General features: G+C 42.9%; 1 protein-coding gene across 2 annotated transcripts; it reads left to right on the forward strand.

Moving 5' to 3' along the window:
• The first annotated feature begins 2,085 nt into the window (after positions 1–2,085).
• MBLAC2 (metallo-beta-lactamase domain containing 2) lies at positions 2,086–9,324 on the forward strand. 2 transcript variants are annotated; one of them, XM_065663170.1, is made up of 3 exons: positions 2,086–2,743; positions 5,860–6,083; positions 7,893–9,323. In XM_065663170.1, exons 1-3 carry the CDS (start codon positions 2,299–2,301, stop codon positions 7,947–7,949), a joined length of 726 nt encoding a protein of 241 aa, XP_065519242.1. In that variant the 5' UTR covers positions 2,086–2,298; the 3' UTR covers positions 7,950–9,323. The 2 variants fall into 2 exon arrangements, with proteins under 2 accessions (XP_065519242.1, XP_065519241.1); XM_065663169.1 differs by having other exon boundaries at positions 5,860–9,324.
• Positions 9,325–11,492: the final 2,168 nt, after the last annotated feature.

The following is an 11,492-nucleotide window of genomic DNA, read 5'->3' on the forward strand; positions in this document are numbered from 1 at the left end:
TTACTGGTCTCCAGCTGCACATTGAGCCATTGACCACAACTCTTTGGGTGCAGCCATCCAGCCAGTTCTTTATCCACCAAGTGGTCCACCTATCAAATTGATGTCTCTCCAATTTAGAGACAAGGATGTCATGCGGGACAGTGTCAAATGCTTTGTACAAATCCAGGCAGATGATGTCAACTGCTTTACCCTTGTCCATCAATTCTGTAGCTCCATCATAAAAGGCCACCAAATTGGTCAGGCAGGATTTCCCCTTAGTGAAGCCCTGCTGGCTGTCACCAAGCACCTTGTGGTTTTTCATGTGCCTTAGCACGCCTTCCAGGAGAATCTGCTCCAAGATTTTGCCTATGTGCTGTTTACCATTAATTGTAAGGTTACTATTTTGTACCTGCTTGGTAAGAATGAGTCTGTTCTAGACTTACTGCTGCTGTACCAGTATTATCAAACCTATTCCCACCATTAGTGTGCAGGTGAGATAACAAGTTCAAACAGGAAACAAGAAACAGCACAATACCTGCAGTTTCTCATAGGCTTGTCTAAAATGACAAGAAATCTGGGCAATAGTTATTATTAGAAGCAAAGAAATGCATACTTAAGATTAAGATCTTTTAAGGTTTCCCAGATGGAAGCAATGGCCTTTATTATTAAATGCCATTGAGAAACTGGTTGATGCAAGTATTGTCCTACTTATAATTTTCAACACAAATAAGGTCTGCTTGGAAATTACATTATATATATTTCCACATCACTCAGCAGCACATAAGACTGTCTAAAAATAAAGACAGACCTAAATAAATAATTTTAAGAAAGACAACAAAACACAAGCAAAGCCTGAGCATTTAATTACCTGGAAATTAAAAATAAATAGCAAACTCACTTGAAAAGAGGATGAAAAGCAAGATGTGAGCCTGACAGAAAGGAGAAATATAAAAGATACAGTAAAGCCCCAAACACGAGCAATTACATTATCTATGTGTGAAAAAAGGGACTCAGCAACAGAAAACAGAAATATAAAAAAAGGGAAATGTCCCCCTAGCAAGAAGAGACACACTGTTTGCATTATTATGGTGAATATATAGGTCTATTTCTTAAAAGCTGCTCTAAAATTAATTCTCAGTAAGACTGTCTTGAAACAGCGCATTAGTGTGATGAGAAATAACAAATTTCAAAGTAGAGGTATTTCAACTCCACATTTTTGGTGAAAATTGTAGCATTTTCAAGCATACTAGCTTAGGAGGTTTATGTCTAATGACACCACGAAGTGACACTGACGGATGATTGAAGAAATAATGAAGGAAACACTGAGCTGTACAACTCAGTCACCAAGCATGACAAAGTTACCACAACGACTAGCATTTTGGCTACCACAAGGGATGCCGAATGGAACGCCTGGGCCCATTTTTGCGCCTGTGGATGATGTGCCGATCACTCTACAAACGAGGAGAATTTCAGATTTAAGCTTTTAAAGTTCGTTCAAAACTATATACGCTGTGGCTCAGGCAGTCAGCAGGGAATGAAAACCAGCCAGTGGGATGGCGGCTGGTGTGAGGAGACCTGGTGCTGGGATGAGCTCTCCTTACTGTGCGTTCTTCTCAGAGCAAAAGTCTCAATAGTGTTTGGATCCTTGGTTTTCAGAGGAAAGTGCAGGCGGTGGAAGGGAAGAGCATATAAAGGAGAAAGGACTGAAATACAAATACTGAGATTTTGAGGGGTTTGGGTTTGTTTGGGTTTGTTTTTTTTTCTTTTTCACCTAATACCTCTGAAGGTAAAATTACAGAATCCCAGACTGGTTTGTGTCGGAAGGGACCTTAAAGTTCACCCAGTTCCAACCCCCTGCCACAGGCAGGGACATCTTCCACTAGACCAGGTCGCTCCAAGCCCCGTCCAACCTGGCCTTGGCCACTGCCAAGGATGGGGCAGCCACAGCTTCTCTAGGCAGCCCCTGCCAGTGAATGATGAAAGTGCTAGAAGAAGGCGTTATTCACCGGGTGAAGGCACTTATCACCCGCAGCAGCCGTGTGGGGAGACACCCGCCCGGCTCCTCCCTCGCCCGTCCCGCTCCCTCAGCCCGCGCTGTCCGCCCCCCGCGCCTCACGGCTCTGCTTCCCCCGCCGCAGACGGGTCTCAGCCGCCTCCGCCCGGCCCTGTCACGACAGAAGAGGCGGCTTCACCTCCTCCGTCCCCTCGCAGATCCCCCTCAGAGCTTCCCCTCCTGCGCTCTCCGCCCGCGGGTGCCGCAGTGGGCCGGGCCCGGCGCCACCCCGCCCCGCCGTGCTGAGGTGAGCCGCCTGCGGGAGCATGTCGGCGCTGGAGTGGTTTGCGCACAAGCCCCTGGGCGGCGGCATCTTCTGGATCCAAGAGCGCTTCTACGAGTCGGGAAACCGGGCCAACATCTGGCTGGTGCGGGGCTCGCAGCGGGACGTGGTGATCGACGCGGGGCTGGGGCTGCGCAGCCTTCCCGACTACCTGCGCGCCGCCGGGCTGCTGGCCCCGGCGGACGGGGCCGAGCCGCGACCGCTGCTGGCCGTGGCCACACACGTCCACTTCGACCACTCGGGAGGGCTGCAGCACTTCGAGGAGGTGGCGGTGCACAGCGCCGAAGCCGCGGCCCTGCTGCGCGGAGATAACTACGAGGCCGTCACCTGGCTGTCGGACAGGGAGGTGGCGCGGCCGCCGCGGCCCGGCTGGCGGGCTCGGCACTTCCGCGTGCCGCCCGTCCGGCCCAGCCGCCTGCTGCAGGAGGGTAAGCGGCGGTATCGCTGGGGTCGCGTTCAGCCGAGGGTGCAGCGGTGCGCAGTGTTCCTGAGTCGCCGGTGGCACAGCAGCAGCCCTCTTGCCGCTGGGCTCGTTCTGCTTAATGCGTTTCCTCGTGTTGCGTAGATTCGTATTGAGGTTTGGGTTGGAAGGGACCTTACAGCTCATTCAGTTCCAACCCCTCGCCATGGGCAGGGACGCCTTTCATCCAGGTGTGACGCTTAAACTGATGTTTTGTTCTTCGCTTACTGTCAGTCTCTGCAACCTGCTTTGCATAATCTAAAAGCCATCCGAAGTCCTCAGCATGGGACAGCAATGCCCCATGTAGTGGGTTATATTCTTAAATGATTGTTTCTACCAGTTCTCAGAGTATTGATGGGAACTGACAAACAGACACTATTCATCCTGGGGAAGAGAAGGCTCCGGGAGACCTCAGAGCAGCTCCAGTGCCTAAGGGGGCTACGGGAAACCTGGAGAGGGGCTTTGGACAAGGGCCTGTAGGGACAGGACAAAGAGGAATGGCTTTAACCTGACAGAGGGGAGACTGAGATGAGCTCTTAGGCAGAAGCTCTTCCCTGTGAGGGTGGTGAGGCCCTGGCACAGGTTGCCCAGAGAAGCTGTGGCTGCCCCATCCCTGGCAGTGTTCAAGGCCAGGTTGGACAGGGCTTGGAGCAACCTGGTCTAGCGTAAGGTGTCCCTGTGCATGGCAGGGGGTTGGAACTGGGTGAGGTTTAAGGTCCCTTCCAGCCCAAACCATTCATGAAATACCCTGTGCATGCCTGATCTGTTTGACCACTGATACAGGTATTTTTTGCCTTAGACTGAGAACCACTCAGTGGTAATTTAAGTGACTAACTGAGCAGGTTTCGCCTTAGGTTTCTAACAGTATGTCACCATGTCAATCAGCTCTAGCATCTGGTGACCCTTATTCATAAGCTGTCAAGACATAACAGTGTAAAGAACAAGGCAATTTATTGAAACAGGTATTTCAGAGAACATGGGTTTTGTTTTACAGAATTTACATAAATGTAACTTTTATTGAAGTGGCTTTTACAGATAGAAATCCATTTAGCCTCTTGCAGCAAACAATGACTAGGTTATTTTAGCAACAACCCACCTAATAGTACAGTATGGTGAAGAAGGAGTTATAGGGTAACTATCTGACAGACAGGTGACACCTTCTGCAGGGGTCTCGCTGTCTTCTTGATAAGTTAGGCCATCCTGCATAGATGCTTGGAAAACCAGAACTGAACTTACTGAAGGCCTCAGAGATCTAGTATGAGATTTAACAGTGATCAATCAACAGAAGTTTAAGTGGTATTTTCTTTAAAAGGGAGGAATTATTAAAATGATAATCTTATAAAAGATGAAGCAAACTCACTGTCAAGTAACATCAAGGTTTCTAAGACAACATTCACTGAGACAGGCTGTGTGGAAGTGACATACCATCTCAGTGCTCTTGAAAGGCTGTAGGGCGAGGATATCCAGCAGTGCTGAAAATACAGAAGGTGGCAGTACTCTGTTACAGTCCAAAGCCACAGCATTTTATTTTTTTTTTTTTTTTGTACATTGCTTGTCTCACTTGTTTAGGTTTTGCATCATCTTAACCTTACCAGATCTTTCAATGTTGCTATTCTAGCTAAAATTGCATTTATTTGGATTGTGCATTACCATTTAGTGTTTTCCTAGTCACTTGAATCTCATAAGACTCAACAGTTTCCTTCAGCTGTCCCTTCAGACAGGTTCAGAATGTAAGAGTTTTTCTTGAATTCTGTGCACGTCTTTAACTTTTGGATGCCATATTCTGTTTCTTTGTATTTTTTCAGTGCCAGGAGCAGTTTGAAACACACCTGAACACTGTCCTCCATTAACTTCACTGTGGTTTCCTTCACCAATACAGGCATTTTCAGCATAATCTTCTCAATGTCAAGTCTATTTCTTTCTCCTGCCAAGGCTGCCCAACATTTCCCTGAAAGAGAATTTGTCTAAAAATCCCCTTTTATAATTTTGAAACTAGCTGCTTGTCCAAATGTGGGTATCTGTGTCCCTGCTGGATACCGCACGGTCAGACGTTACCTCTCCAGTGACTTCCCAAAGCTGTTCTAGCATGTTCAGTATTCCTTTTCAATTGAACAGCAAAAATCCTGTCACAAAAGGTGTGACTTCCAGGAGTTAAGTACCTCTAGGCTTGGTGAATCGTGAGGAAATCTGTGGCATGCCTGTCTCTGGTGTGAGGCAGATCAGTAACTCTCAGATTTCTAGTAGCAGCAGAGGTCTGGTAACTTTCTTGTTCTCCTTGGCAACTGAAGTGCAGCTTATCTTAAGCATTGTTTTATGATGGTACTGGGTGTTATCTTTAGAGCTCTTTCATGTAGTTTGGCAGCTGCTTGTGAGAAGGTTGCTTATATGTTGGCCTTCCTTCCCTACATAGTACTAAAGTTTATGTATTTGCCACCTCTTAATTAGTGGGGTTTGCACATTTATAATTAAGCTGGCATTACAGTTTTAAATCAGCAGCTGACTTACTTGGTCAGTTTTTCATCCCTAGGGTGAAAGTACTGGTTCGGTGGCTAGAACAGTGAAAAGACATCCAGGTTTAAGCTGGAAAAAAATTACTTAATGTTAAGGAAGTACTGTTTTTATGTGTGTGACTGAATGAGATGAAGAATGTGTGTGGAGGCTAGTCCTGCAATTCATGTTCTGCCCTTTTGCCTTTCAGAAGTATCAGCAGTGCAATTCTAGGCAAATTAAATGATGGTAAAATGATAATAAATTGTAAAATACTTACTCTTTAAACTTTAAAAGGAGACCTGGTTTACCGTTTGTTTCCTGTTTTGTCTATCACATTCCTTTCCACATTGTTTAGTTTATTAGAGAGTAGATTGAATCAATATAAGCCCAACCTTGTGTTAACTATTACCATAATTGGAAAATACCCTTTTGTTAAACCTGTCTTTCAGTTTCTTCTTTGGCACTCACCAAGAAAATAAGTGTCCTCCTCCCACTGTGGATATATAGTATGTTTAAACTTTCAGTGTATGGGTAGATCAAACTCTTTGTGGTGTTTATCATACATACATTTTCCTGTAACACATTTGTTTGCAGGGGATGAGATCAGCCTTGGAGACCGACAGCTTACTGTCATGCACATGCCTGGTCATTCCAGAGGCAGCATTTGCTTACACGACAAAGAACGGAAGATTTTGTTCAGCGGGGACGTGGTTTATGATGGATCCATGATTGACTGGCTTCCCTACAGCAAAATCAGCGACTACGTTGCAAGCTGCCAGCGCCTCTTGGAGTTAGTGGACAGAGGTCTTGTGGAGAAGGTACTGCCTGGGCACTTCAACATCTTTGGGGCAGAAAGGCTGTATCGGTTAGCTTCCAACTACATTTCCCAAGCTGGGATCTGTCACAAGGTTTCGACTTGTGCCATGAAGTCCATTGCAAGCATAGCACTTCGCATTACAAATCCCAGAGTCACTTCTTAGTGTTTCTTAGTGTGTTTTGTGTGATCTGCTCGCTGTTGAAAAACCAAATGGCTTGTGAAAGCGTTGAAACAGGCAAAAGCAATATGCCTTAGTTAAAAGTTGGCAAATTGATACAGATGAGCTACAAAAGTTCTCCTACTTTATTCCTACTTTTATAAAAAGTGTGTCAGCTGGTCACTTCAGCCCAAGCTGCTGGTTTTCTGTCTATTTCAGGGCATGTTTGCACACATACTGGGATTGAAATATATTGTTTTATTTTTGTTACGATTCTGACAGGTGCACATATGCCAAAACAAGAGCTTTCACATTCATGCCTGAAACCTTGTTGATGTAGCACTAGACTTGTGACCATCCACTCAACTCCTGCTCAGGTTTCGGCGTAACACAGCCTGTACCAAGAACTGGTGTGTGCTGGTGGGAGCAGCACATGCATGGGACTCATTGGGCAGAAAGAGGTGAAGGACATCCTGCAGCCACTGTCACCTGCTTAGTGTGTGCTACCCCCTCTGCATCTTTGCAGAGTAGCTGTCTGGCAGTGTCTTTAGAATCCACTAACATACAGATGCGCTGCAGACCAGACTTCCAAGCTGGAAGGTATATAGATACATCAGCTTACCCCAAAAGCTTCTGATGCAGATCTAGCATCAGATGGACTGTTGAGGCTATCATGCCTCCAAATGGGGTGCAGGGAATGCCTGTGCCTTGATGGAGAAGCAGGAAGGAGTGCTCTTGCTGTCGGCTAGGGAACTGTTTGGTTATAGATGTGCAAGTTAGGAACTGGAGAATTTGCAAGCTAATGCATTAATATGTTAAACTAGCCTGTACAAAGTGGCTTGAGCCCTTGCTTGATATGTTTGCATTTTTTCTGATGAGCTCATTAAAAAATAAAATTACTTACAGAGTATGTTTTTCTGTAAATTTGAGCAAACTGGACTGTGACAAACTTAAAGGCTTTATTTGCAAGTAAAAGTATTTTTATGTGACTGGATTGTAACTTGGTTTTTAATGCTCTGTGGTAGGGGAAGGAGGGAGGCTTTACCATTATCTTGCCCTACTGCAGGTGCTGGATTAAACAGCCCATATGCTTGTTACCACAGAGTGAATGTAGCTTCAGCTGTTTACTGTTTGCTTATAAAGTGTTTGCTGCATATGTTTTATATTAAAAGTGCACTGCATTTGAGTCTGTTCCAAAAAAAGGTTGTATACAGTGAGAAATGCTAAATGACATTGTAACCTGCTTATGAAAATTGAATGTGTGATACTTAAAAGCTGTTGAAATAGGTAGAGTTTGTGTAATTATTCTAACAGTATATTTAACTTTTTTGAAAGGACACTGTCTGATGTTATTTTTGTATATAGACATATATACTTTACTAAAAAGAGTGCATAAGTTTTTCCCAAATTCTAGTGCAGTTTAAACCTTATTTAACTTTCTCTTTATGGGGGAGCTTCCTCCCCACCCCTCATCATGCCCAGCAGAGGTGGAGTCCAAAGACTAGGTGCCATCTGAGGCATGGGGGAGTGGAATTTGAAGACAGTTCTTAAGTGCTGCGAATTCTGGTGGAAAACAGCAATTGCAAAATAAAAAGTATATCTGTAAAAAATATGAAAGAAAATATCTTACGTCCTGCTTTTCTCCTTTCACAGATCACAGCACTCCTGCCTTTACTATTTGAGTATATTCTTCACCAGGATTTGTACTGATAGGTTGTGCCTAGCTCTTGTTAGCAGTGCCTGTCTCCAAGCTGAAGCACAATGGCAAGTGGGCAGACCAGGTGCAGCATTGCAATGCTTGAAAGACCTGCTATCACTCGTATAATTGTCTTTTTTTGGAGAAACCCAAAAATGTTAGTGTATTTCATGAGGGAGTGAGTGTTTAATCAGCAGGTAGACTTCTGTCATAAATGAAGCCAAGAGCTTTTTGTCTTGGCTCATTTGGCCATAGGAAGAAAACACAAAAAGCCTGGCAAGCAAAACAGCTGTTCAGTGAAGAGGCCCAGAACAAACTCCACAGTGTGGTTTTCCTTTTTAGCCTGCTGATATATGCTGCTATTCACACAGCAGTCCAGGCACTGTTCTGGATAGCCAAGGCTTCACAGTGGGCAATTGCAGATCTGAGGTCGCTGAAGTCAGAGTGGCCAAAGAAACACACAGCGTTGAAGCTTACACCAGTTATCCAGGTGAAGCTGTGGTGTCATAAGTTACCCAACAATAACTGAATTCCTTCAAATTAGCCATCTGTGGCATAATACCAGTAGTAATCTTGCTCTATACTGTCAGGCAGGCTGTAGGAGCACTGGTGCCAAGCCCTGTGCAGTAACACATACAGAGAGACCTCTTCTGTCCCAAAGCCTGCCAGCTGCTAAAATTTTGGAAATGTTCATTAGGAGAGTGAAAGCATGTGGAACTAGCATTTTGTGTTATACAGCCATTGGTTTATTTTATCCAATATTGATAGCCGTGAAACCCTTTTAGGCTCTTAAGAGAAGGCTCACAGGCATGCCAATTTAAATGAGAATATACCCTTCATCATTCCTTTAAATTTGTGCTTGGTATCAGGTACAAGATCCTCACATGTCAAAATGCCCTATTAAAGCATGCTTAAGTCCATTAAGTATATGTAGATAACAGCAATTGCCTGTTTTTTTTTTTTACCTTGACCAAAATCTAGGAATGATTTCCTAGCTCAGAATTATGCTTTACATGAACATAGCCCAAAATGGAGAGTAAACTGCTGCTATGATCCCACTGAAAGTAGTTTTTGAAGGTCCCAGAATTATTTTTGTGTTGTAAGAAATACACTACTAGGTCAATAATATATCGTAAGTGTAAAGAGCTGTCTGTGACTGTTGTTAAGAATTAGCCAAGTTTTAGAGTTTGACAGTGGCCTTGTAACACTACTTGCATTGAATATTTAAAACATACATTGTAAGTTTAAATATTGCAACATCTTGGGGATTAGAAATTTGTTGATTTACTTGTAAACTCTAAATGTATGAGAAGTTTTGCTCCATAATATGTCAAGACTTATATGATGTTAAGCAACAGTTGACACATAAAAAAATTATTTTATCATAATTAATCATAATAAAAAAGTTATAAAAATCCTGTGCAGTTCAGTCATAATTTCTAGGTGTTTTTCAAGAGAAGCACTTTTTGATTCTAAATGGAGTATAAAGTCTTTGTAAGTTGCTAGCAGTGTTCTGAACAGGAGACTGCATTATAAATGTTTATATATCATGGATGAATGCCGCAAAGTTTGTATAAAACCATGAGTGGTACTTCTTGGAAAAAAAAACAATCCACATTTTAACACAAATCAGAATTAGGTTTTCAGCAGAATTCGTACACAGAATAAATGGACGTGATGAAAATTTATATTTTGGGGTTGGTTTCAGTTTGTGGTGACATAGATTATTTTTGCCACACAAGACAGTAGCTAATGACAGCTGTTTACTTGAAACAAAAATAAGTCACTTAGCTTCTGTTTGGCACATAACTGGAGCTTTAAATAATCCTTAGCATACTTGATTACTAGTTTCTGGTAAAAGATAAAACTTCTTAGTAACTGATAAACCGTAGAAGTCTGTGGAAATTAGTCCACGGAAAACAAAGGCAGCTAGTGTAATGAAAACCAGAGGAAAAGAAATGTCCCTGTATAATGGCAAGAATAAATGAAGAAAGTAATCATCTCTTCATCCAAAGATGAAGGTACACTTCCTTCCAGACAACGGATAACTAGACTTTAGGGATATCACATTTAATGTGATGTGTTTGTTTTCTCCCAGGAGTTTCAGTGTTAATGTGGAGTCCTCACATCAATCTCTTTGCATGCTAGCACAAACAAAATCTTACTTTCAAAACTAGTTTAACTTGTTGAATTTTATGTAGTGGTGAGGATAGAATTTGAAAGCAGGCACAGAAGCAAGATGATTTTATGAAGAAAATAAGGCAATTAATTTAAAAAGTACTACAATGTTGGCTTTAGCTAAAGAATAAAAGAAATCAGCTTGGGAGCAGCCAGCTGGGCGGCCTCACTTCTTAGGTTGTTACTGGGGCCCCACACCCACCCTTGCACCTCTGTCCTTATTGATGATGCAGGGGGGTCTTTTGTCATACAGCTTAACAGTCACAACTAACCTAGTTGATCCAGAGTGAAATATGTTATATTACTGCTGTCATATTGAGCTACACTTTGTATTTCACAATAGGTGCTATGTTGTGAGGTAACTATCTCAGATGATTGAGGGGTCTTTGTAATCATCCTTCAACCACTGGAACAGTCACCTTAATTACTTCAATACTACAGCAGCTAATTTAAGTTTTTATATCAGTGAACATCTCTATGTGCCATGTCAGCATGAAAGAAATGCGGCATGATTCTGCTAAAAAGAACATTTGCGAGGGTGCTGGGGGAGGAGGGAGATTATTACTGATAAATCTTAGCTTGTAGGATGCTATATAGCAGAACTCAGAATGAGCTTTTAAACAGGTACTGTTAAAGCCTATATTAACGACTTGCCTTTGAGGAGCAGGCATCCATAGCCAAAGAAAACAAAAAATGGAGAACTGTTAGGAAAGAGGGAAGGAGATAATGACAGCAAAATATATGGCAAAAGAGGAATTATGAGTATTTAACTTCTAAAATCTAGGTCAAAGAATTTAGCCAAAGGTGTTTCCAAGTTAATATTTATAATGCATGTGCATATTACTGAAATCATCATGCAGTACCCCTTGTGTCTAAAAATTTACCACAAAACAACAAGCTTCACTGGATTATTATAGATTAAATTAGAAAGTAACAGTGTTAACAAAGCTGCTCTCTGCTTTTGCTGTCCTATACAAAACCATTTTTCAGCACATGGTTTCTCCAACTACTGAGATCTTACTGGACAGGCTGAGTTCTCCAATTTAATAAATGACTTTGTGTGTTCTCATATGTGCCCAGTGGTGCATAAGAAAGGCTACAAGGAAATCTAATTGGAAATTACAATTCTAATTAAAAGCAACTGGAAAAAACAAACCAAAGATCACTGACACACGGTCCTTGGCCACACTTTTGTGATAGTACAAAGATTAAAAGTAAGGTGTCATAGAATCACAGTCTAGTTTGTGTTGGAAGGGACCTCAAATCTCATCCACTTCCAACCCCTGCCACAGGCAGGGACACCTTCCACTAGACCAGGTTGCTCCAAGCCCCGTCCAACCTGGCCTTGAACACTGCCAGGGATGGGGCAGCCACAGCTC

The sequence above is a fragment of the Lathamus discolor genome, chromosome Z, assembly GCF_037157495.1.
Source record: "Lathamus discolor isolate bLatDis1 chromosome Z, bLatDis1.hap1, whole genome shotgun sequence".
NCBI lineage: Eukaryota > Metazoa > Chordata > Aves > Psittaciformes > Psittacidae > Lathamus > Lathamus discolor.

Coding starts and splice junctions, on each gene's coding strand:
- MBLAC2 (XM_065663169.1), top strand. CDS start 2,299: ATGTCGGCGCTGGAGTGGTTTGCGCACAAGCCCCTGGGCGGCGGCATC. Junction 2,744..5,859: donor CAGCCGCCTGCTGCAGGAGG/GTAAGCGGCGGT, acceptor ATTTGTTTGCAG/GGGATGAGATCAGCCTTGGA.